General features: G+C 40.1%; 1 protein-coding gene across 2 annotated transcripts in view; it reads left to right on the top strand.

Annotated features, from left to right (window-relative positions):
• The window catches only part of MSH3 (mutS homolog 3), a 211,883-nt gene extending 204,480 nt beyond the window's left edge, over positions 1 to 7,403 (top strand). For both annotated transcript variants that reach the window (XM_053587488.1, XM_053587499.1), the window contains 2 exons: positions 4,670 to 4,841; positions 7,230 to 7,403. In XM_053587488.1, coding sequence (XP_053443463.1) covers positions 4,670 to 4,841; positions 7,230 to 7,341 — 284 coding nt within the window. In that variant the 3' untranslated portion in view covers positions 7,342 to 7,403. The remainder of the gene's footprint in view (positions 1 to 4,669; positions 4,842 to 7,229) is intronic.
• The last annotated feature ends 20,156 nt before the right edge of the window (positions 7,404 to 27,559 follow it).

The following is a 27,559-nucleotide window of genomic DNA, read 5'->3' as shown; positions in this document are numbered from 1 at the left end:
GACATTTTCTCTCTTTTACGACTTTCTCTGTTTTCTTAAAGATGAGAATTGTTCTTACATTTTCCATTTCGTCTTTATTATTTGTTTGTTGGGGTTCTTTAGTCTATGGCTGAATCTTCCTAGGCTGTCTTTGTGAAATATCTCTCTAGAGTTTTTTCCCTGTGATTGGACCTAGTGGCTCCTGTGTGTCCCCACTGGGATTCTTTATCCTGGAGCCCTTTGTCCACTTACTCGTCTGAACTGGCTGATGTCCTGACACCTGCCTTTGCCACCAGCCTCAGAATTTTCTAACCCGTCTTCTGAGTATTTGATGCAAGTATCAAAATTCTCAGACTCACACTGGCTCAAACAATAAGGGTACAGTAAATATAACCTCAATCTCAAATTATAAGAATTTCAGAGCAGGCGTGGGCATTTGCTCCTCCTCCTTGCAGGTTTCCAGGCTCTGTCTTCCTGCCTGACTGGCTTCATCATCAGCTCCATTATCTGCTAGTGGCCAGATGGCTGCAGCTCTTTCTGACATCACATCCAGAATTGGCAGTGTCCAAAAGAAGAAAGAATAGGGACCAGCATATCCTGCCACTCTTTCTTAGGAAGAAGAGGCCTTTTTCTCAGAGTCTCCTAGCATCCCATTTTCAGAATGGAATCACAAGTTCATTCTTAAATCAGTTCTTAGTAGTGAGGATGGCAGGGATGACTTGGATGGGCCTAGATGAGTCAGGATCAACTTTTGGAGCTGACTATGAGGATGCAGTCAGCTGAGTTAAATGATTAGGGAGTTAATTCCTTATAAAAACAGGAGTGGAATCAATTTAAGATAGGCTACTACCAATATCAACTAAAGAAGTAAAAGTTTTGAGACTTTGCATGAGTGAAAGTGTCTCCATCATACCTCCATGTTTGATTTATAATTCAGCTAGAGTTAGAATTTTAGGTTGAAATTCATTTTCACCCTGAATTTTGAAGCGTTGTTCCATTGCCTGTTCCCTTCCAGTATTGTTCCTGGCTGTGTTTATGCTGCATCCATCACCCTACCTGAACTCCACCTCTCCTAAGTTAGAGTCCATCATGTATTTGTAGACCATCAATAAAATGCCCCGGAGGTCTTATGGATGGTTGCTGAGGTGCTCTGCTTGTTGGCTTCCTGTGGCGTGATAGGTAGAGTGATGGGCAAGTAGTCAAGAAGCCTGTGTTTTGGTCTATTCCAGTCTACATAATCTTGGACAAACAAGATTCATCTACCTAACTTCATTGACCTCTAAATATTCCTCAATCTATCCTAAAAGAAATCATTTGGTAAGCCCATACCTCTTTAATAACTGCCTAGAAGAGTTTGGCTTTAAAAATAAATTTTTCAAATTTTCCTTATAATAAGCAAAAATATAATTATTACTTTCATCGACTCTAAGCAGTGATGGAGCAACTTTTTAGTAATAGCCATTTAAGAAATTGTCAGACTTATTAGCCGGGCGTTCTGGCGGGTGCCTGTAGTCCCAGCTTCTCGGGAGGCTGAGGCAGGAGAATTGCTTCAGCCCAGGAGTTGGAGGTTGCTGTGAGCTGTGTGATGCCACGGCACTCTACCGAGGGCCATAAAGTGAGACTCTGTCTCTACAAAAAAAAAAAAAAGAAATTGTCAGACTTGACAATTTCTTGTAAGTAAAGTCTTCATCAAGAACTTTATTATGAGGTTGAAAAGAAATAGGTTGTTTTTGCTCATCTTCTCTCCTACCTGGCCCTCTGTGCCTCCGTATCTCTATTCCATACCCTCCACACACACAGAAGGGTGAAGACATGTATGTGTAACTGCAGCGAAAGCTTTGTCAGGTGATTTTGGAAGAGCGGACACATTCTTTGCCTTGTAGGTAGGAGAACTACCATAATTATACTAAAATGGAGACCAGCATAGGATGACAGCAGCTGTTGGTACTGAGGAGTGTTAACAAGGTTTTCAGGACAATGTAATATTTCATGCAATTTAGCAATATTTTATGGCTATATTATACATTATATATAAAAATATTGTTATAGCTGCACCATATCTACTTGTCTATACAGTATATAGATAATATACACTATATAGTACATATATATATACACACACACACACACATATATATATATATATATAAATTTTTAAACCCATCAGCAAAGCAATTTTTTAAGTAGTGGGGGTTTGTGGCATTTATTAGGCTCTCAGAAACTATTGGTAGGCTGGATGGATGGATGGGCAGACAGAAGGATGAACAGATGAATGAATCTTATTTTAGAAAGACTAGTGTGGGGCCAGGCCCCATGGCTCACACCTGTAATCCTCATACTCTGGGTGGTGAAGGCGGGTGGATTGCCTGAGCTCAGGAGGTTGAGACCAGCATGAGGAAGAGCGAGACCTCATCTCTAGGAAAAATAGAAAAACTAGCCAGGCATTGTGGCAGGTGCCCGTAGTCCCAGCTACTCAGGAGGCTGAGGCAGGAGGATCATTTGAGCCTAAGAGTTTGAGGTTGCTGTGAGCTGTGACATCAGGGCACTTTACCCAGGGTGACTGAGACTCTGTCTCAAAAAAAAAAAAAAAGTAACTAAACTGCACACAGCATCGTCTCTGTATTGTACTTCATTATATCCTAATTATTTAAAAGTCCATGAGTATGTTTATGTATGGCAGGCAGTTATCCAGGAAGCGGATTCTGAGACTTGCATTCAAGAGATTTATTAGGCAGTGCTGTGTCACCATTACTTACAATGCAGGCAAGACTGGGCTGGGCTGTGTTGTAAGGCTTCAGCCAGCCCTGCAGAGGATGGTCCTTCAGAGTTACCTCAGCTCTGGGTGAGGAGGCCAGGCCTTTATACCCTTTATTAGTTTAGGGTAATTTGCAAACAGTATATAGCAAATTACCCCCAAAATACATTAGCTTAAAACAATATTCTTTACCTTCTAATTTCTGTGGGTCAGAAATGGAGGAGAAATTTAGCTGAATGTTTCTAGCAGTTTCTCTCTCAGGGCTACAGCCAAGGCTTTGGCCGGTAACGCAGCCTTTTCAGGACTTGGTCGGGGCAGTCTGCTCCCTGTGCCACTCACACAGCTATTGGGAGGCCCCGCACTCTCACTGGCAGTTGGTGGAAGACATCAGCTTCTTTCCACGTGGGCCTCTCCCTGCAGCAGCTCATAACATAGCAGGTGGTGGCAGGTCACTTCCCTGAGAGCAAGCAAGCAAGAAAGTGAGAGTGCCCAAGACACAGGCCACAGTCGTCCTTGCATACTTTCTGAAGTGACTTCCCATCCTATCCTATCACTTTTACCACATTCTGTTTATTAGAAGCAAGTCACTGTGTCTAGCACACACTCGGAGGGAGAGAATGATACAAAGGCATGAACACCGGCAGTTGGGATCTGATGGCCATCTTAGAGGCTGCCTACCAGTCATGAGATGCAGGCTGCCTCCGGAAAGGAGGATGACACTGGGTGAAGCAGCTCTGTTCAGCTGCTCCAGTTCCCAGCCCGGGCATGCTCCAGTTCCCAGTTCCCAAGCTGCGGGTTGTAGGCTAGCAACCTTCCTGACTGCTGGGGGAATCCTCTGTAGTCCTAAATGGGATCTCTGTGGTACTGAACAGCATCTATGTCAATATATATAACTCTTAGTTTACCAGAATATGTATGTGTGTATGTATGTATGTATGTATGTATTTATTTTTGACACAGAGCCTCAAGCTGTTGCCCTGGGTAGAGTGCTGTGGCATCACAGCTCACAGCAACCTCCAACTCCTGGGCTCAAGTGATTCTCCTGCCTCCGCCTCCCAAGTAGCTGGGACCACAGGCGCCCGCCACAATGCCCGGCTGTTTTTTGGTTGCGCCATCATTGTTGTTTGACGGGCTGGGCTGAATTCAAACCTGCCAGCTCAGGTGTATATGGCTGGCGCCTTAGCCGCTTGAGCCACAGGCACCCAGCCCAGAATATTTAATAAGCCAAAATTTCACTCTCATTTATACTATGTAACATGTAATATTTCCTTATCTATTTTTAAAGAAGAAGTTACATGCATGCATCAGAATCATTTTGTTTTTGATAAAGTTGCATTCAAATTTTGCAGTGATTTGTTGTTAAAAACTATTTTAAGGCCAGGCTTGGTGGCTCATCCCTGTAATCTGAGCACTCTGGGATGCTGAGGCAGGAGGATTGTTGGAGGTCAGGAGTTCAAGATCAGCCCAAACAAGAGGGAGACCCCAGCTCTACAAAAAATGCAAAAATTAGCCAGATGTGGCATGTGCCTGTTCTCCAGCTGCTCAGGAGGCTGAGATGGGAGGATGGTTTGAGCCCAAGAGTTTGAGGCTGCAGTGAGCTGAGAAGATTCTACTGCACTCGATCCAGGGTGACAGTGAGAGACTTTGTCTCAAAAAAAAAAAAAAAAAGAGATTTTGTCTTCCAAAAAAAAAAAATCCCAAAAAAGTTATCTTAAGTAAGCGAAAAGATCCTAAATGCAAAAGCATTTTTAAAGCAATTATTTACTCTTTTCTAGCTATGTAAATTGACAAAAGGAGCTAACAGGTGATGAGGAACAATAGATTTCTTTTTCAGATTGTAAATTTTAATAAAGTTATAAGAATTTTTCCTCTTAACTCTGATTTTTTTTTTCAACTTTTAAGCATAGTTTTAACTTCCTTTTCTTTATTTAATAGGCAAAGAAGAACAAGTCCCTGATTTTGTTACTTTTCTTTATCAAATAACCAGAGGAATTGCAGCAAGGAGTTATGGATTAAATGTGGCTAAATTAGCAGATGTTCCTGGGGAAATTTTGAAGAAGGCAGCTCACAAGTCAAAAGAGCTAGAAGGATTAGTAAATATGAAAAGGTCAGAATGATTGTGTTGCATTTTTTGTTTGTAATGAAACCTTCAAAGTTGTCCAAGGGAAAGGATCGTTCCTTAAATGAATATCAGATCCACTCTGAAGAACCTCTTCAAATATTCTGAACCGTTTCATTACAATGAAGTGAAAACAGCTCTTGGCAAAGTTGAGGTGAATTTAGTCCATCTTTATGTATTAGGCAGATTTTATTAAGTCATTAAATTGGTTTTTCAGTAATTTTTTTAAAGAATTAACTCCTTCCTATGTGCCAACATATTAGTTACTTAAAAAATTTAATTATAAAAAACACTGATGAAAGAAACTTCAATATTTAGAACCAACAGAGGACTTCTTTCATTCAGATATTGCATTCAGAAATTAAGAACTCTATCAGGATATGAATGAAAATAATAATGTTATGTAACCATATAACCATAGTCAGTATTCACATGTCACTTATATTGTGGATTGTTCGTGACAAATTTTACATTCTCAACTGGCTTCTCTCTGTCACCTCGAATGCTTTCCACCCTTTATCCTTGCCGTCCAGCCAGTATGGAGTTAGCATAGAAACTAATTTTAATATAAACCTGAAATATACTTCAGAAGGAAGATATTCCTAGGATTATGTCCTAGGGATAAATAGTAGATGACAGCCTGTTGTATCTCAAGTATAAAATTATACAACATCATAAGCTCCCCATCCACCTGCTGTCCCACCCCTACCCTACCCAGGTAGCCTGATATTCCAGGGACAGGACAGTAGTGCCCTAGTTGATAACCATGTCACCGTGAGTAAGCAGGTTGTTGATCAAATAGAAAGTCCGGGCTGGCTGCCAGCGGTCCCGGTGTTATACTCCAAGAATAGTCTTTAGTTCTGGGAATCATTACAGAATTCAGTATTGAAATATTGTTCCCTATAATGTTAGTCAAAGCAGCCGTTGGTAATTTGTATGTGTGATGAAGTATAGCTATGCAGCCAGCTTTTCTGCACCTCCTTCCGCCTGTGGTTCTGCCACCCCACCCCCGCCACTGTGCCATAGTATGTGACAGTTGTCCAAGTCCAGAGTGCTGGCATCCTTCAAATGGCACATGGCCACTTGTACCAACACTGGCTGGCTCATTTCCACAATGCCGAATCAGAAACCAAGTGGCAGAATCAGTTTCAGCCTATTTCTGTTACAAAGTAGATTAAATATAAAATTTTTCCCGAGAGAAAAGTATCTATGAGAATTTGAAAATAAACTTAGTCCTTGTTCCTCTGCAAAGTGTAAAGACAAATTTAAATCTTCTTTTATTGTTACCTTATTATTATTATCATTAGTCTTATCAAAAAAATTAGAGTGAAATTTACTACAAAGGACATATATGCAAGATGGTAATAAAATGTGATAGCTTATACTTAATGCTGCTATGTAGCCTGTAAGGCAAGAGCAAGAAAATTCACAGAAAACTTAAAAATATTTTAACTCTTCCAGCCAACACATGAAATTTTGAGATCTATAATGGTCTATCAACAAGATGAGAGGAATTACTGGAATAGCTTGCGTTGGGTTGGAATCTGATAACTTAACAGGACACTATGTTTATTATCTTATTATTTCACTGAAACCACTTATCACATCAATTCCATTGACCGAATCAAAGAATGAAACTGACTATTGTGCTTTCACATGGATTTGTTATAATAGTTAACTATTTATCATGTGCAGAAACCATCTGAGCAGTAGCCTTGATGCCTAGCCAGTTATTGTTCTTGTTTTACATTAACTCACTCAGTCTTCATAACACCTTGTGAGTCAGGGACTATCATTTTCCTCATGTTATAGCTGGAGCCAGGGAGGCCAGCAAGGGCCAGACACTGACCCAGGGTCCCAGGGCGAGTTGGTGGTGGAGCAGTAACTGGAACTCGGAATCAGTACCTCCAGACCCTAAATACTTTTCTGTGTTGCTCCCCTGCAGGAAAACAAGCAGGTCTGTGTTAATGCTGGCATTTTACCTTTTCATAAATAAAGCTATCTTGATTTTATTAAATCAGTTTTATGTTCATCCTGGGCACACTCCACATTCCTGTTTTTGTCTTCAGGTGCAAATAGGCACACATAGCTGTACTCCAGCAGAGTTAGAAGCAGGGGCAGGTCAGGGTCTCCCCTTGTGGGGAGGGGGTTTGGGGAGAAGGCGTGGAAGCGATGGTGGTGATCAGTAACCTTGATCCCCTGGTTGATTATAGCAGCAGCTCTGAAAGCTCTTTTTGCCAGAAAGGTGACGCTGACCCAGCTTCCTAACCACAGGGTCTGCCTGGTATTCTGTTGTCATAGATTTTTTTATAGCTTCCCTTGACATGTATTGTCCCCCAACAGTTTCATTTATTAAATAGTTTTTTTTTTCTCCAGGAAAAGACTGAAGTATTTTGCAAATGTGTGGATGATACATAATGCAAAAGACCTGCAACAGTGGACAGACGAGTTTGAAATGGAAGGAACAGAGACCGCTCTTCCTGATTAAAATGAAGACTGAATTTTTTTAACAAAAAATGGAGACTTAAAAATACCCACTGTACAAAATAACTCTCCAGTAACAGCCCATCTTTGTATGACATGTGAGCATAAAATTACACCCGTGGTATATTTCTATTGATTACAGAGGCTCTGTGAAGAAAGTCTTCTTCAGGTTACTTCTTCCTGATTTTTGAAGGTGTAAATGATTTTGAATATTAAAACTTCCACTATGTAATTAGAAAATTTCATGGACAGTAAGTTTCACAAAAAAAACCTTCTAAATAAAGTCTTAAGTGGTAGAATGCAATTCATGAACTTTTGGAGGGTGATAGAAAAGTTTACTTCCTATTTTTATTTATTTCAGTTCAGATAGTTGGCAACTGGGTCAGTCTGGCAGGGATCTGCCTTTCCATTTGAACTAAAATAATTTTATAAAGCCACTAGTTTATGCACAAAGAACACAAGAATTTTTGCTAAGAAATAGAATTATCAAGCTTTTAGAAACTAGAGCACAGAAGGAGTAAGGTCATATGAAATTTGAAGTTATATATTGTCACACTTTTAAGCAATTTAAGGATTATTGGATGAAATTATTCATTCAAATAATAAATATTTAATGAATACTTGCTATAGATTATGGCATGTCTTGTTGAATCTTGGTGTTTTCAAGTATCTGGCAGTTGCCATGCTGTAGGTTTAATTATGCTCTGACCTAAGTAATACACAGAACTGGTTCACTTTGGACCTTTCTGTTGACCTATACGGCAAATGTACGATCTCCCCATATTGAGCCTTCTAACGGAGTTGATTTCTAACAGCCCTCCCTCCATGTAAGTTGAGGGTGACACATGCTCAACTGTGTCCCTGGGTTTTTTACAGCACTTACAATCTGGCTTCTCTTACCCATGTGTTCTTTTAGTTTCTAAATATGTGGTCTTGCACAAAGGCTCTCCATCCCATTTCCCACCCGCTTAGCATTTTTGCTCAGTTAATTGTCTTCCCCACATTTGATGGGCATGTTCATAACTCCTTCTCCTAGATTTTGACTCCCAGACAGGGGAGTCCGGGCGGTGTCCCCAAAGTTGACATAGAGTGGTTTGTTGCTTCACTTTTGAGTTGCTCGTACTTTAGCTCTCTGATTCCCAGCCTTTTTGGAGTGTAGGGTGTGAAATCGTTTGATTGATTCCACCACTCCTCCAGAAATATTAACATATAGTGAAATTCTCAAATAGACTTAGTAGGAATATATGCTTTACATTCAAAAATTGTTTCAATATTCTGGATGACTGTAGATGTTTTATATTATAAAACAATTTAAGATTTCAAAGATAGTGCTGTAACCTCACTGGCAGGCCAGGGAGGAAAAGAGATGAATCTAGGAATGTCATGCTCATGCCAGAAGGAGCTGCAGAGACTGGCAACCACTGGTAATGTCCAAGCCGGCATTCAGGGAGGCGGGGATCCCAGCAGCAGTGTCCCAGCAGTGGCAACATAGTGTCCGGCAGCTGACAACGTGGAGTAGATTCCCCAACATGAAGCAGCAAGCCAGCTTGCATGAAGGCAGGCCTGTTCCAGGCAGGGGAGAAGCCTGGCACTGCTGAACTGCAGGTCTGAGTGAGGCTTATGCCCAGGTGTTAAAGGGAAAGCTGAGGCCTAATCCTAGTCATAGAGAATCACAAATGCCGTGGAGATGGGGCGGGAAAGTTGCAGTTGATTGGGTTCATCCAGAGACCCAAATTAGGGCTGCGATTCTGAGGATAGCTGTGACCCACACATGTGAGAATGGGGCTGCTGATGTGTTGCCAGGGCCCTCCAGATTCCCTCAAGTACTGGATGGTTCTGAGCCTGGAGGCTAAATGCCTTGGATACCTCAGACTGAAGCTGGGGAATACTGGCTGACTGGCCACTTCGTTAAGGAAAGTAACTTTGGAATGTTACTTCTCTGTTTTTAGCCACAGAAATTACAAATAAAAAGCCAGGGCTTCTACAGTAACACCAACTCCCTTCTAAGTACAGACCATTCAATTTAATAACCCCAACATTAAGGGGAAAAAAACAAAATGTATTTTAACCAGTTTCCACTTTGACTTCCCTGCTGCTTCATCTCTCGTTAGTGCTGTGTATTCTGAATTGTTTTTTAAATAGTCTGATTATACAACAATATAACTATTATAAGAATATTTAAAAGCCCATAGGACTGCAATTTATAAGTAAAAGAGAAAAAAGGGGAAAGGTACGTTTTTAAGGTAAATTTATAATTTTAAAAAATATTTTAAAGGACAAAGAATGTAAAAACGTAAGCATTTGAGTTATTCAGTTTATCCCAAGTGGTTAAATGATTCCAAGGTAGCACCTACCCCAACTGGATCACAGTCTTTGGGACTAGGATCCAAGCTGAGTATTTCTTATCAGCTTTATTAACATATAATTTACATACTGTAAAATTTACTCATTAGGACTGTATAATTCAGTGGGTTTTCATATATTCACGGAGTTGTACAACTGTCAGTATAGTCAATTTTAGAACATTCTCAACACCCTAAAAAGGAAACCCTACCCCATAAGCAGTCACTCTCCCTTCCACCCCGAGATCCCAGCCCCAGACAACCGCTGATCTACATTCTGTCTCTGCAGATTTGCCCGTTTGGGGCATTTCATGTAAACAGAATCCTACAGAATGTGGTCTTTTGTGTCTGGTTTCTTTCACTCAGTATAACATTTTCAAAGTTCATCCATGTTGTAACACGTACCAGATCCTCGTTCCCATTCATTGTGGAAAACTATCCCACTTTACGTATATACCACATTTTTATTTATCCATCAGTTGATGCACATTTTGATTATTTCCATTTTGGGCTATTATGAATAATTCTGCTTGAACCTTTGTGTAAAGATTTCCATGTGATGAGGCATAGTAGTTTTTTAAGACTCTCCTAGCGGTTTTGATAATGTAGGCAGGTTTGTGAACCATTAGTCTCAGTGATTACAGACAACTAAACAGGCTTTTGTACTGGGTTGACAATCATTTGGTACATCTCTCTGCTTTATCTGTTGCTTAAGACAGCATGGCATATTATAGATGCTAATAAACATTTTTACAGTAGAAAAGAAAAATACTTCCTCAGGTTAGAAACCCAGTGAAAAGATGCTTCTCTTCATAATCAAGGCACCATTTCACTAGAGCCTGAATATCCTTACAGAAGTGTGCTATATCTTAAGAAAGAAATAAAAAGATCTCCTAACAGTTGGTTTAAGTTTGGCTCTGTTGTCATGGTGGTAGTAATGGGGCTGGTGAAACAGTGCCCGCTGCATGAATTCCAGAGTAAAGACTAGATTGAATTCAATGTGTTCTACAAATTAATGTTGACTTTTACTAAGTTCTGAAATCAATATTAATTACTGCTGTGCTATGTAATTATAAAAGTGCTATTTGATGTTTCACACCAAGGATATGAGTGGAAAGAGAAAGCAACTTGTATTAACACCATCTGTGGTTTCCAACTTTGTAATTAAGGCCAATTCCTCTGTGGAACATTGGGGTTAGCATATGTGATTGTTGTTAGGTTTATTAACACCCAGGGAAGTATTACAGTCAGGGAAATATCCATTGTGGTTTACCTGGGACAGTCCTGGTCTATACCTCTTTTGCTGGCATATTTATTAAAAGCCCTTTTAACTCAAAAGTGTCCTGTTATGGGTAATAATTGACATGGTTACCCCCATTATAGGCGCTATTTCACAAGGATAGTCACTGACTTGCTAGATTTTGAATGTCATCCTAAAAAAATCCATTTTTTCTTACCCATTGGGGGAACCTGGTTTCTCCCCCAAAGCCCTGTCAATAACAAAGAACAGTTTCTGCCTGTTCTTGGTAAATGCTTGTGGCATTTAGAAATTACAACACTGCTAATTGGTATGTTAGAGCTTTACTACCTAATCTATTTTTGAGACTAAATCCCCAAAGATAACTTGTCATCTGCCCTGCTTCCATGAAATCATGGTGAAGAATGTCCACCTGTGTCACTCCGTGAGACACATAGCCAGGCTGTCTGCTGCGGAAATCATCCCTGAGCTCAAGAAGACCCATCCTTTTCTTTGGTTTTGTCCTTTACTCAAATCCTCTCTTCATTACCTTTGGGTTTTATTTTTGTTTTTGCCATTCAGAGACATCTTTTAGTTCTATCTCAGAAATATCATGTGTCCCTTTTACCTCCACTTCAGCCATAAGCCCCTTTCTCTCTCTCTCTTTTTTTCTTTTGGGAGAAGATGCAATGGCTAATCTTTATTAGAAAGAAGAAACTTTATGGCACATTTTGAGTAAATTAGTGCAGGGACTCAGCGTGCTGGCCAGTGGGGCACTAGTTTGTAACGGGTTCCACAATTAGGGCCTTCTGGGCCCCGCCTTTGTGCAGCCAGAACTGCATGACGGCACTGTTGTGCTCTTCACAGATGCAGCCTGCTAGTTGCTTGTCAGGGATGGAAGGGACTAAATTAGGATCTTCCCTGGTGCCTCAAGCTGCCTTTAGGGTAGCATATTGTATGGATTCAGCCCCTTCCATGCAGCTGTCCTTCCTCTCCAGCCCAGTGGCCTGCTCCTCATCTGCACAACAACCTCCAGACACCACGGAGCGCACCTCAGCCTACACGTCGGGCCCGCGGGCTCCCGGCAGGAACAACCTCCAGACACCACGGAGCGCACCTCAGCCTACACGTCGGGCCCGCGGGCTCCCGGCAGGAACAACCTCCAGACACCACGGAGCGCACCTCAGCCTACACGTCGGGCCCACGGGCTCCCGGCAGGAACAACCTCCAGACACCACGGAGCGCACCTCAGCCTACACGTCGGGCCCGCGGGCTCCCAGCAGGAACAACCTCCAGACACCATGGAGCGCACCTCAGCCAACACGTCAGGCTCGCGGGCTCTCGGCAAGAACAACCTCCAGACACCATGGAGTGCACTGCAGCCAAAAGTCGGCCCACGGGCTCTCAGGGCCTGTGCAGCCAGAGTTCCATCTCTGTGAAGTAACCTGGAAGCCATCATAACCACAAGTAGCCCCTTGCTCTTAATCTTGTTTCCATGACACTATTGGATGTAAGGATGTTGCACCCTACCGTAAAGCTATTGAATCTGAATCTCTGAATTAGGACACAGAAATATGTCACCACTAATTTCTATCCCCATCTCTTCACTTTCTCTCCTCTTTCCCTTCCCTACATGGCCAGTGACCTTACTACAGGAAATTTGCCAATAATCATGCTCCTTGGTTCATGACTTCTCTTCAAGAGTCTAATTTAGTAGGTCCGATGCAGGGCCCTGGGAACTTCATTATTATTTTTTAACAGACTATTTCCTAAAGCAATTTTCGATTCATAGTATAGTTGGTGAATACAGAGAAGTCCTATGTATCCCCTGCCCACACACACAGTGTCACCATCCTGCAGCACAGCCGTATGTCTGTTACAGTTGGTGAAGCTACATGGACGCAGCATTCTCACCCAAAGTCCGTAGTTTACATGAGGTGTTATTCTTGGCACTGAATATTCCATGAGTTTGGACAAACATGTATGTATCCACCGTCATGTGATAACAGAGTAGTTTCACTCCCCTAAAAATTCTCTGTGTGCCATCCAGTCATTCCTCTTTCCCCCTTCAGCACTTGGCAGCGCTGATCCTTTCACTGTGTCCACAGTTTTGCCTTTTCCAGAATGTTACATAGTTGGAATCATACAGCATGTGGCCTTTGCCGGCCGGCGTTCTCCACAGAGTAATCCGCAGTTACGTGTCTTCCATGTCTTTTTCTGACTTGATAGCTCATTTCTTCTAGGTGCTGAATTTAATGTCCCAGCATCTGCATGAGTTTATCCACTCACCTACTGAAGGACATCTTGGTTGCCTCCAAGTTTTTGACAATTAGGAGTAATGCTGCTGTAAACATCTGTGTACAGGTTTTTGTGTGACATTTTCAGTTCATGGGGTAAATACTGTGGAGTGTGATTGCTGGATTGTACGGTAAGAGTATGTTTAGTTTTGTGGGGTAAAAAAAAGCTGCATGGCTTGGTGCCTGTAGCTCAAGTGGCTAAGGCGCTGGCCACGTACACCAGAGCTGGTGGTTTTGAATCCAGCCCAGGTCTGCCAAACAGCAATGATAACTACAACCAAAAAATGGCGGGGTGTTGTGGTGGGTGCATGTAGTCCCAGCTACTTGAGAGGCTGAGGCAAGAGAATTGCTTAAGCCCAGGAGTTGGAGGTTGCTGTGAGCTGTGATGCTACGGCACTCTACCCAGATTAGAGGGCAACAGATGTGAGGCTCTGTCTCAAAAAAAAAGGTGTAAAGCTGACTTCCAGAGTAGCTGGACCATGTTACATTCCTTCCAGCGATGAATGAGAGTTCCTGTTGCTGCTCATCCTCGCCCACATTCGATATTGTCTCTGTTCCAGATTTGGGTCATTCCAATAGCATGCAGTAGTATTTCATTGTTTTAATTTGCATTTCCCTTATAACATGATGTGGAGCATCCTTTCATGTACTTATTTGCCTCTGTATATCTTCTTTGGTGAGGTGTCCATTAAGGTCTTTGGCTCAATTTTGAATCTAGTTGTTTATTTTCTTACTGAGTTTTGAGTGTTCTTTGTACATTTTGGATGACAGTCCTTTATCAGACATGTCTCTTGCAAACCTCTGCTTTCCTGTCTGTGCCTGTCTTCTCATTCTCTCAGCTGCCTTTCACAGAGCAGAAACTTTTAATGTGAATGAGGTCCACCTTACCAACTGTCTCTTCATCCTTTTGATGTTGTATCTAAAAAGTCATTGTTGTAGCCAAATCATCCAGATTTCCTCCTCTGTTATTTTCTGAGAATTTTATAGTTTGTATTTTACAGTGATCCATTTGAGTTAATCTTTGTAAAGGGTATAAGATCTATATCTAGGTTCTTTCTTTTTTTTTTTAATTGAGACAGGGTCTCACTTTGTCACCTCAGTAGAGTGCTGTGGCATCATATCTCACAGCACCCTCCAACTCTTGGGCTTATGCCTCAGCCTCCCGAGTAGCTGGGACTACAGGTGCCTGCCACAACACCCGACTATTTTTTTGTTTGTTTGTTTAGCAGGCCCAGGCTGGGTTCAAACCTACCAGCCCCAGAGCATGTGGCCAGCGCCCTAACCACTGAGCTACAGGTGCCCAGCCGCTGAGTTCTTTTCTTAATAGACTATTTTTTAGAACAGTTTTAGACTCGCAGCAAAATTGAGAGGAAATACAGATAGAACACTTGACTTTTTAAGCTGTATCCTAAGTGATCTCAACGAAAATAGGTTTTTAAAGATTCAAGTTTTGAGAAGCATGGAAATATTGCCTCCAAATTCTTATTCATTAGAAGAATCCACTTCTGTGAAGAATAGAATGGGTCCCTAATTTCTCTTTAGATTTCTTTTAACAGATATCAGGAAAAAAAAAATTTTTTTTTGAAGTTGCATTTTTGTGTTATGAAAAACAATTTTTTTTTGAAGTTGTATTTTTGTGTTATGAGATTTAAAGGAGATCCTATAGAGAACATGCTTGATGCCTCGAATTATTTGTAAACTCTCTGCTATAATCTGCTATATTATAAACTCTCTGCAAATCAATGTATAGCATTATCAGGAAAGGATTTGATGAAAGGCTTCCCAAGTACTAACTCTGTTTCATGACCGTGAGCATTACAATTTTCCAGCAAGCAATAGCTTTGTATTTGCACAAATGCTAGGTTTCTGTAATATTTCACTGTAGTTACAAAAAATATCTGGGCGGCGCCTGTGGCTCAGTCGGTAAGGCGCCAGCCCCATATGCCGAGGGTGGCATGTTCAAACCCGGCCCCGGCCAAACTGCAACAAAAAAATAGCCGGGCGTTGTGGCGGGTGCCTGTAGTCCCAGCTGCTCGGGAGGCTGAGGCAGGAGAATCGCTTAAGCCCAGGAGTTGGAGGTTGCTGTGAGCTGTGTGAGGCCACGGCACTCTACTGAGGGCCACTCTACAGAGTCTCTACTGAGACTCTGTCTCTACAAAAAAAAAAAAAAATATGATAGACTGAGAAAAAAGTGATTGATGAATACAGGAATTAACTCTTACTTCCATAAACAACAGGCAACAGATCCTGGTGTAAATGAATGGTGATCAGGAGTGAGTTAACTTATACTGGAATGTTAGGTGTTCCTAGCACAATCACTCCTTTATCAGAAGCCTCAAAGTGAGATTTGAATTTAAAAAGTCATTGAATTAATGTTCTTTTGCGATGAGAAAATGCAATTCCTTATTTGCAGGAAGGAACAAGTTGAACATAGTAATTTTTCTGTAGAAGTAAGTACTAGAGACTTCAAGCTATCTGATTTAAATGTAAAAAATACATTTGTAAATGGCAAGCGAGTCAATTGCAAGATACCTTATTATATTCAGGCAATTCGTGACCATCCCTAAAATAGAGAAAATAAAATGTTATATGACTGCCTAAGGATAGTTAAGACCTCATTAAACTAAAATGATTTCTTCAGAAAGGCAATTTATCATAAATTCATTGATCTGTGTCTAAATGTGTAATTGCAAACTTAGTTAACAATGATAGACCCTTTATTTAATTTTTTTTTTTTTTTGAGACAGAGTCTCACTATGTCGCCCTCAGTAGAGTGCTGTGGTGTCATAGCTTACAACAACCTCAAACCCTTGGGCTTAAGGGATTCTCTTGCCTCGGCTTCCCAAGTAGCTGGGACTACAGGCGCCCGCCACAACTCCCGGCTATTTTTTGTTGCATTTGTCATTGCTGTTTAGCAGGCCTGGGCTGGGTTGAACCCTCCAGCCTTAGTGTATGTGACTGATGCCGTAACCACTGTTCTATGGGCACCAAGCCAATGATAGACTCTTTCAAGTTGCAAGAGCAGAAAGACACTAGAGGATACACTGAGAAGAAAAACAGAAGCAGTGGCCTAACCTGGGCACATGGAAGAAGAGAAATTGGGTTCATTTTCAGATTACAGCAGAGTTTATTTCTGTTAACTTTGTCACTTCATCACTGACAAGTTTCCGTTTCTCACAGCTTCTGTTTCTCCTTTCTTGGTGGCTATTGCACCATTATAGAGAATCAGCTTTTCTCTGTCTTTTTTGTTTGTTGCATCCACCATTACTGACTTTTTCAAAAATTTCAGAATATTAAGGGAGTACAAATGTTTTTAAGTTGGGGCTTTTAGTGTGCCCATCACCAGAGTAGTGGTCATTATACCGGATAAGTCATTCCCACTCTCCCCCTTTTTTGGTTTCCAAAGTCCATTACATCTTTTTTGCCCATGTGTGCCCATCATTTAGCTCCCAATTATTAGAGAGCATTATGGTGTTTGCTTTTCTATTCCTGATACATTTCACTTAGAATAATGATCTCTAGTTTCATCTAAGTTGCTATAGGAGACATTATGTCATTCCTTTTTATGGCTGAGTAGCACTCCACGGTATGTATAATATATATCACATTTTATTTATAAACACATGAATTGATGGACACTTAGGTTGATTCCACATCATTGCAATTGTGAATTGTGCTGTGATAAACATTTGAGTGCAGATGTCTTTTTGAAAAATTGACATCTTTTACTTTGGGTAGATACCCAGGAGTAGGATGGCTGGATCAAATGGTAAATCTGTATTTATTTCTTTGAGGAATCTCCATACTGTTTTCCATAGAGATTGTACTAATCTGCAGTCCCACTAATAGTGTATAAGCATTCTTTTCTCTCTGCATCCCTACCAGGATCTGTTGTTTTCTGACTTTTTAAATAATACCCATTCTTACAGGAGCAAGGTGCTATCTCATTGTGGTTTTAATTTGCATGTCCCTGATGATTAACAGTGTTGAGAATTTTTTCATATTTTTTTGGCCATTTGTCTATCTTCTTTTGAAAAGCCTCTTTCATATCTTTCGTCCAGTTTTTGATGAGGTTGTGTTTTAATTGTCAATATGTTTGAAATGTTTATAGATTCTGAATATCAGTCCTTTTGGGGGTATATAGTTTGCAAATGTTTTCTCCCATTCTGTAGCTTGAGTGTGGGGAGAAAAAAATCACAGAAAAGAGGGAGTTTGAGGAAGAGCTCCTATAAAGCTATGTGTAAAGTCCTTAGCTCCGGCCAGGCACAGTGGCTCACTCCTGTAATCCCAGTGATTTGGGAGGCTGAGGCAGGATGCTCACTTGAGGCCAAGACCAGATAGGGCAGACCAGACCCTATCTTTGCAAAAAAATTTTAAAAATTAGCAATGTTTGGTGCTGCATAACTATAGCCCTAATTATTCAGGAGGCTAAGGCAGGAGGATCATTTGAGCCTAGGAATTAGTTACAGTAAGTTGCAATGGCACCACTATTCTCCAGCCTAGGTAAATAAATAAAACGATAAAGACTTCAGTATAACTCCCATGCTGGAATTGATCTAAAACAATATACCAAGGACTTTGAGAACTAGCTATAGTGTAGACCACCCTGGACTGTCCACCTGGATGGTGCACGTGTGAGGTAAATCCAAGTAGCACTGCAAAGGCCTTGAAAACTGAAATGACATCATAACCATGGTCCCCTGAAGATATGGTCTGAACCAACTGGTCTGATCAGCAATTAAAACAAAATAAACTCCGACCAACAAGACTCAGGAACTTTTAACATAAAATGTAAAACATTCATGCCAGACGCAGTGGCTCATTCCTATAATCTTAGCATTCTGGGAGGCCAAGGTGGGTGGATTGCTTGAGCGCAGGAGTTCAAGATCATCTTGAGCAAGAGCAAGACCTGGTTTCTACTAAAAATAGAAAAGGTAGTCTAGCATCGTGGTGGGCACCTGTAGGTCCCAGCTACTTGGGAGGCTGAGGCAAGAGGGTCACTTGAGCCCAAGAGTTCGAGGTTGCTGTGAGCTCAGATGCCATGGCACTCTACCCCAGGTGAAACTGTCTAAAAAAGAAAAAAAAAAAAGTTAAACATTCAAGAGTAATCCAGAATCGTTCAACATATAAAGAACCAGAAAAATCTCAACTCACAAGAAAAAAACCAATCACATGATGATTCAACTGTTGGAATTATCAGTGACTTCAAGCAGCTATTACAGCCAAGTTTCAAGAAGTAATAGAAAATACTCTTGAAATGAATAGGAAGATAGAAATTATCGGCAGAAAAAAAGAAGCTATAAGAATGAACCAGGCGGCGCCTGTGGCTCAGTGAGTAGGGCGCCAGCCCCATATGCCGAGGGTGGTGGGTTCAAACCCAGCCCTGGCCAAACTGCAACCAAAAAATAGCCGGGCATTGTGGCGGGCGCCTGTAGTCCCAGCTGCTCGGGAGGCTGAGGCAAGAGAATCGCGTAAGCCCAGGAGTTAGAGGTTGCTGTGAGCCGTGTGAGGCCATGGCACTCTACCGGAGGGCGGTACAGTGAGACTCTGTCTCTACAAAAAAAAAAAAGAATGAACCATGGGGAAGGGAGAATGGGGAGTTTCTTAATGAGTATAAAGTTTCAGTTTTGCAAGGTGAAAAGAGTTCTAGAGATTGGCTGTGCAACAATGTGAATGTACTTACCACTAGTAAAGGGTATATGACCTTAATAATAGGAAAAAAGATAGAAAAAATAACAGAGCTTTATGTGCCTGTGGGACAATATCCAAAAATTTAGCACTTGCATCTTTTTACCATTACAGAAGGAGAGGAGAAAGAAATTGGTGTAGATAAACATTGAAGAAAATAAAGGATGAAAACTTTAAAATTTGGCAAAAGACATGAACATAGAGATGCAAGAAAGTCAACTAATCCACACAAGATGAACTTAAAAAAAACCCATCTCAAGATGCATCATAATCAAACTGCTAAAAATTAAAGATAAGGAAAACATTTTGAAAAAAAAAGAAACATTACAGATATACAGGTAAATGAAACATTACACATCTACAGGTAAAAATCATGCAAATGACTGGATTTGTCATTAGAAATCATGGAGGCCAGAAAGCAGTAGAACATTTTTAAATGTTAAAAGTGAAGATATGTCAACCCAGAATACTATAGTCTGTGAAAATATCCTTCAGGGATGTAGGCAAAATAAAGGCATTCACAGAATGTGAGGGAAAATAGAATTTGTCACCAGTGCACCTGCTCTAAAAGAAATGAAAAAAAGTTCTTCAGGTGAAAAGGAAATGATACCAGAGGGAAGCTCAACTTTAAGAATGAAAAGCAACAGAAATAGCCAATATATAGGTAAATGCACTTTGGCCTCCTCGTAAGTTCTTAAAGATATGTATAATGGTTGCAGGCAAATGTAACACTGAATGGTGGGAGTTTTGGTGTATGTAGATGTAAATATATAACAACAACATGAAGGGTGAAAAGTAAAGACATCTACATGGATAAAAGTGTGCTGCTACATTTTATTTGAAGTGATAAAATATTTATTCTAAGTAGATTGCAAAAGTATACTATAATCCTTACAGCAATCATAAAGATATTATAAAAAGGATATAGTTTTTAAAAAGCCAAAGTGAAAAATAAAATCAAACCAAAGGGATATTCAAATAGTTCAGAAAGAATGCAGAAAATAAGCAACTGAGGAATGAAGAAAAAGGGGACAAACAAAACCAATAACAGAATAATAGATCAAACTCTAGCAATAATTACATTAAGTATAAATGTCCTAGAAACACCATTTAAAAGACCAAGTATATCATTTTGGTTGACAATACAAGACTCACATACAGTAAGCCCTCATTTAATGTTGTCAACAGGTTCTTAGAAACTGTTCTGTAAGCAGAACAATGTATAGCAGCTCCTTGAATAACTTCATTATGTTGATGAAGAAAAAGATTGGTTTTGTTATACATCATTTCACTTAAAGTTGCAGTCTTAACCTATCAATGACACTAAGAACATGGCCAGGTGTGGTGGCTTAGGGCTATAATCCTAGCACTCTGGGACGCTAAGGCAGGTGGATCACTTGAGCTCAGGAGTTCAAAAGCAGCCTGAGTAAGAGTCAGAGCTCATCTCTAGTAAAAATGAAAAACTGAGGGAAGAGAATCGCTTGAGTCCAAGAGTTTGAGGTTATTGTGAGCTATGACACCACCACATTCTACCCAGGGTGATAAAGTGAGATTTTGTCTCAAAATAAAACTCATCATATATGCTATCTATTAGAAGTCTATTTTAATATAAATAAGTAAAAAGTAAAATAATAGAAAAAGCAATTTCATGGAAAGATTAATCAAAAGAAAAGTGGAATAGTGATATTAATCAGACAAAATAGAATTCAGAACAAGGAAAATCAATGAGTTTAAAGAGGTAAATTACATAATAGAGTGGTCAGTTAACTAAAGACTTAATCCTGAATATGTAAGCAGCTAACAACAGAGCCTCAAAATATTTAAGACAAAAACTAATAGCACTGAAAGGAGAAATAGATCCACAATTATAGATGGAAACTTAAGTAATCCTCTCACTAGAACAAGTGAACAATCAGCAAGAATATAGAAGGCCTGAATACCATCAAGCAATTTGATTTAATTGACTTTTGTAGAGTATGGCACCCCAAAAGAACAATATACATGTTTTTTTCAAGTACACGTGTGATACTGTCCATGATATACCATATCCTTGGTCATAAAACCTTAGCAAATTTTAAAGAATTGAAATAGTACAAAATATTTTCTCCCTTAACTTGGATTAAACTAGAAAACAGTAACACAAAGATCTGGAAATTTCTCTATATAAATGGCTATTAACCAACACACTTCTAAATCTATGGGCTAAAGAGAAAGTCTCAAGGGAAATTAGAAAATATTTTGGAGGCAATGAAAATGAAAATGCAACATATCAGAATCTATGGGATGCAGCTAAAACAGAACTTCATAGCCTTAAATTCATATGGGAAATTTATAGCATAAAGTACTTAACTTAGAAAAGAATGACTAGCCAGATGTGGTGGCTCATGCCTAAAAATCCTAGTACTTTGGGAGGCTGAGACAGGTGGATTGCCTGAGCTCAGGACTTCAAGACCACCCTGAACAAGAGAGACCTCATCTCTACTAAAAGAAAAATTAGCAGGCATGTGGCAGGCACCTATAGTCCCGCCTACTTGGGAGGCTGAGGCAAGAGGATCATTTGAGCCCCAGTATTTGAGGTTGCTGTGAGCTATGATGTTAGGGCACTCTACCCAGAGTAAGACTCTGTCTTAAAAAAAAAAAAAAAGAAAGATTATCTGAAATCAATAAACTTATGCTGTATTTTAAAAAACAAGAAAAATACATGGCAAAATAAACCCAAACCAAGCAGAAGGAAGGGAACAAAAAAGAACACTGATAAAACCAAAACCTTGGTTCTTGGAAAAGTCCAGTAAAACTGATAAACCTCTAGCCAGACTGACCAAAGTGAAAAAAACACAAAATACCAATATCAGGCATGAAAGATGCAAAATCGGTACAGACCACATAAGCATTAAAAGCACAACGAGGGAATACCATGAACAAATCTGTACACATAAGTTCAACAATTTAGATGAAGTGAACCATATCCTCAAAAAACAACCAACCAATGCTCACAAGAAGAAATAAACAATCTGAAGAGTCCTATATCCATTAAAGTAACTGAACCTGTACTTAAAAACCTTTCAGCAAAGGAAATAAATAATAGGTCTAAATTTAAGGAAGAAATAAGACCAAGATTCTAAAAATCTCTTTCAGAAAATGGAAAAGAAAGAAGTAACTCCCAAATGATTTTAAGAACCAGCATGACCCCACTACCAAAATCAGATAAAGATTTCAAAGACAAGACCAATATCACAGAAATTCTCACAAAATATTAACAAATTGAATCCGGCAATAAGAAAAATGGGTCAAGACTATGTGGAATTTCTTCCAGGAATGCAAGCCTGTTCCCGCGTGTGAAAATCAGTCAATGGAAGGCACCATATTAACAAACTAAAGTATAAAAACATGATTGTATCAATAGATGCAGAAAATGCATTCAACAAAGTTCAACATTCATTGTTGTTAAAAACAACACAAAACCCAACAAACTAGGGACATAAAAGAACTTCTTTAACTTGATAAATGGCAACTATGAAAAACTGGCAACTAACATCATTCTTAATGGTGAAGAACTGATTGCTTTCCCATAAGATTGGGAAGAAGGCAAGAATATCTCTCTCAGCATCTCTATTCATACTTAATATCTTATTAGAAATCCTGGCCAGGGCGGTGCCCATAGCTCAGTGGGTAGGGCGCTGGCCACATACACTGAAGCTGGCAGGTTCAAACATGGCGCGGACCAGCTAAAACAACAATGGCAACAACAACAAAAATAGCCAGGCATTGTGGAAGGTGCCTGTAGCCCCAGCTACTTTGGGAGGCAAGAGAATCGCTTAAGCCCAAGAGTTGGAGGTTGCTGTGAGCTGTGATGCAACAGCACTCTACCCAGGGTGGCAGTTTGAGACTCTGTCTCAAAAAATAAAAGTCCTGGCCAGTATAAAGAGACAGAAAACACAACTGAGAGGCATACGGATTGGAAAAGAGAAGGTAAAACTTTCTTTATTCAAAACGATATGATTGTCTATTTAGGAAATTGAAAGGAATCTTAAAAAAAAAAAAATCTACTAGAGCCAGTCAGTTTAGCATGGTTAGCATGCAGGATACCCAGTTAACATACAAAAGCCAACCACATTGCTATATACCAGCAATGAGCAAATTGATATCCAAAATTTTAAAGAATGATTGTTTAGTTCCCCCCAAATGAAACACTTTGGTTTAAACCTAACAAAATATCTGCAGAATCAATATGCTGAAAACTAGAAACAATGATTTTTTTTAAATCATAATAAATGAATTAACAAAACAAAATATAGTTATGATTTTAGATTTCCCAAATTTATAATTTTAGTGAATTCTAACCCAAATTCCAGCAAAATTTTTTTGTAGGTATAAAAAAGATTGTTTTAAAATTTATATGAAAAGGCAAAGCGATTTTGAAAACGTTGTAAGACATCTTACTAAATTTTCAGAATTACTCTAAATGTACAAGAATCGAGACAGGGTTACACTAACAAAAGGGGAACCACATAGATCAATGGAATAAAGAGTCCAGAAATAAACCTCACAAGTATGGTTATTTATTTATTTATTTGAGACAGGGTCTCACTCTTGTCATCCAGGCTGGAGTGCAGTGGTGATCATAGCTCACTGCAACCTCTAACTCCTGGGCTCAAGCAATCCTCCTGCCTCAGCCTCCCAAGTAGCTGGGACTATAGGCACCTGCCACCACGCCTGGCTAATTTAAATTTTTTTTTTTTTTAATAGAGACAGGGTGTCACTATTGCCCAGGCTAGTCTTCAAATCCTAGCCTCAAACAATCCTCTCACTTTGGACTCCCAGAGTGCCACAATTACAGGCGTGAGCCACTGCACCCAGCTGTCAGAGAATAAAAGGCAATTCGTTGGAGAAAGGGCAGTCTTTCTGACAGATTATGTTGGAACAACCGGATATCCACTGCAACAAAATTAGCCTGGGCTATGCTTCACTCCTTGTACAAAAAATTAACTCAAAATGTACTACAGACCTAGGCAAAGTATGAAATATAAAATTACTAGAAGAAAACATAGGAGAAAATCTTCAAGACCTTAGATTAGGCACAGAGTTTTCAGATATAACACTGAATGTAGTTCTTTTCAAAAATGGATGTGGGTCTTCATCAAAATTAAGAACAGCATTGTAAAATATACTGTAAAATAAACTGTTAAGAAAATGAGAAGATGAGCTATTGACTGAGAAAAGTACAGTAGAACCTCCATAGTTGACCACCTTCCTACATTGACCACCTCCTTAAGTTGATCTAATTTTCATAGACCGAACATATTCCACATGTATGTATTGGTGCAGTAGGCCTAGTTCCTTAACACCGGCCACCTCCTTATATTGACCAGTTTGTTAGAGTCCCTTGGGTGGTCAACTTAACAGAGGCTCAACTACGTTTGCACATCACATATCCAAAAAGGACTTACAGCCATAATATAAAAAGAACTCTCCAAACTCAGAAATAAGGAAAAAACTCAATGAAATAATGGACAACACAGGTGAACAGATGCTTCACCAGAGAAGATGCCTGAATGGCGAAAAGCACATGAAAAGATAAGCAGCATCATTGGGTAGTAGAGAAATGAGAATTAAAATCATGAGATTCCTAATGGGCTAGAATGGCTCAGCACAGCACGGCAATACCAGGCAATTGGCAATACCAATTGGAATTCACAGGCATTGCTGGTGGGAGTGCACAATGGTGCAGGCATTTTGGAAAACAGTCTTGCAGTTTCCATAAAAATTAAATACACAGTTGCCATATGGTTCCACATTTCCGCTCCTAGCTATTTACCCTAGAGAAATAAAAACATAATCATGCAAAAACTTGTAATGTTTATTGTGGCATCATTCATTATGTTCCGTAACTGGAAACAATCCAAATATCTTTCAACTGGTGACCAGATGAACAAACTGAGATACCTCTGTACAATGGAATACTTTTCAGCAACGAAAAGAGACAAACTATTGGCACATACAATGGTGTGGGTCAAAGTCACAAGTGAACATTTCAGTGCCAACTGAAAGAAGCCACTCCCAAAAGGTTCCATACCCCATGATTCCATTTCTATATCATTCAGGAAAAAGCAAAAGGCAAACTGGAAGGAGAAAGAACTGATCAGTGGTTATCTAGGGTTAAAGGCAGGGAGAAGGTTTAATAAAGGGACTTCTGGGAATTCTGCATCGTGACTGTGATTACACTGCAATGCACACATTGCTACATATGGAGCTATATGCATCAACAAAAATGAATCTGTATGTAAAATAAAGACAGTGTCGCACTCAGTCGCCCTGAGTAGAGTGCCATGGTGTTAGCCTAGTTCACACCAATTTTAAACTTCTGGGCTCCAGCAATACTCCTGCCTCAGCCTCCTGAGAGCTGGGACTATTGGTGCCTGCCACAACACCTGGCTAGTTTTTCTATTTTTAGTAGAGACAGGGTCACAGGGTCTCATTCTTGCTCAGGCAGGTCTCAAATGGCTGAGCTCCAGGGATCTTCTGGAGTGATAACAGGGGTGAGCCAGAGCTTCCATCCAAAAAAAAGTTACGTTTAAAAGCTAAGATAATTGTTAATGGTCATCATCGATGTCAGTTGAACAGTTAATAGACGTGAAAAGGAAGGAAATTCTGACACAAGCTGCATGTGGATGAAGCTTAAAGACATTGTCAAGTGAGATAAGCCAGTCCCCAAAAAGCAAATGCCGTGTAATTCCACCTTTTCTCTTTTTTTGGAGACAGTCTCAAGCTGTTGCCTTCGGTAGAGTGTTGTGGCATCAAAGCTCACAGCAACCTCCAACTCCTGGGCTCAAACAATTCTCTTGCCTCAGTCTCCCAAGTAGCTGGGACTACAGGCACCCACCACAACGCGCAGCTATTTTTTGGTTGTAGTTGTCATTGTTGTTTGGTAGGCCTGGGCTGGATTCAAACCCATCAGCTCCAGTGTATGTGGCTGGTGCCCTAGCCGCTGAGCTACAGGTGCTGAACCTGTGTAATTCCACTTGTGGAATAGTTAAATCCATAGAGACAGAAAGTAGAACAGTGGTCGGGAGAGCAGGGAGAATGGGCAGTTGGCATTTAATGGGTACAGAGCTTTTTTTTGTTTGAGAGGATGAAAAGTTCTGGAGATGGAAAGTGCTGCAGAAGCCCACTGACCTGAATCCTTCTGAACGGCTCAATGCTAAATCTGACCTTACGTATGCTTTACCATAATTTCTAACAGTTCATAAATGATCTAATATTGTTTATTCATAAGTCTTGATTAGGAAATGCAGGGGGGAAATGTCTGTACTTCTCATTTATATTCATTTGCAGTTGTTTAAAGAGCAAAAAAATTATTAACTAGTTTAAGTTATATGTGATTTCTGTATAATATGTTGCCATGGATTTATTTAATCACAAAATCAAATATGCTGTAAATGCAAAGAAAAACTTGCTTCAAATCCTTCTTCAAAACCCTAAGCAATAAGAAATGCAACGTTTCCTCCTACAATTATTCCACAGGAATCACAGAGAGTTACCTAATTGCCCTGATTCTCCTCCTGAGGACAGGGTGACTTTACGAGGACATCATCAGGCCATGTCCCGGGAGGACAGAATAGAGCTTTAGACTGTGTGTGGTTGCCCCAGTTTAAACCAGCTTCTCAACAATAAAACCTGTGGCTTTTTCCATCTAGGTCCCATCTGACCTTGTAGATGAGGCTATTGTGGCTGTGTGAGAACTATCACTTGAACCAGCTTAACTCTAGATTTAAAAAAAACAGAATGTCGGGTGTTGAGAGGATAAAGTTCTTTCTGTGCTCAGAAGGGCTTAAAGCTGAGAGAGGGACAAGGAGATGGAGCCCTGGAAATGGGTTGTTTTTTAAATATTGTATCATTTATTCTATTGGAAAAATAAATGCTGTCGTACCTTGACTTTGTCTCAGCATCTGCTCACGGGATGGTAAGATCTGCCCACTGTGCTTTTAGTGGCAACAGAAAAACTCAAGCAAGACTGTAGTCTTAGAAAAGCTTAATGCTCAGCCACAAATGGGCACGACCATCCTGAGGAGTGAGGCTGAATCCGTCTTTTCAGTAGATTGTGTTGTCATCCACGGTAGTTGTTGCCCTAACCTGAGTCTGCTCTCCTACAGGAGGATTATATTGCCTGCCTGTTGAACTCTAGCATGGTCAAATGGCTTGTTCAGGGCAATAAACTGTGAGCAGAACTGACCTGCGTCACTTTGAAACAGAAACATTAAGAACAAGCACCCGGTTGCCTGTGTCTTTTGTTCCTCCGCTAAGAGACCAGTGATATCCCAGATAAGACCTGCTCTGTGAACCCCGGGTCTGTGTGGGAAGCAGATTTGCAGCTGATCCATAATTGACATATAACATGGGCAGGAAATGAATCTGTTTACTTGGAGTTGGTTTTTTCTGCAGCATAACTGTAGCCACCCTGTTACATTTTTTCCATCCAAATAATAGTGGCACCACAAACATTTATGTAATTTAGATAGCATTTTGCTTAGGTTTCTTACATGCCTGTTTATCTTGTCCCAAAAGCCAAACTTACTCAATTTCCTTTGTGTTCCTTGATAACAGAATCTCAACTTCAGTCTAGCTGCAATACTACGGTTTGGTAATTCTAAGCCAATCATA

Source organism: Nycticebus coucang, chromosome 1 (genome assembly GCF_027406575.1).
Source record: "Nycticebus coucang isolate mNycCou1 chromosome 1, mNycCou1.pri, whole genome shotgun sequence".
Lineage (NCBI taxonomy): Eukaryota > Metazoa > Chordata > Mammalia > Primates > Lorisidae > Nycticebus > Nycticebus coucang.
Note: the sequence above shows the minus strand (reverse complement) of the source record. Positions and strands in the feature narration are given on the sequence as shown.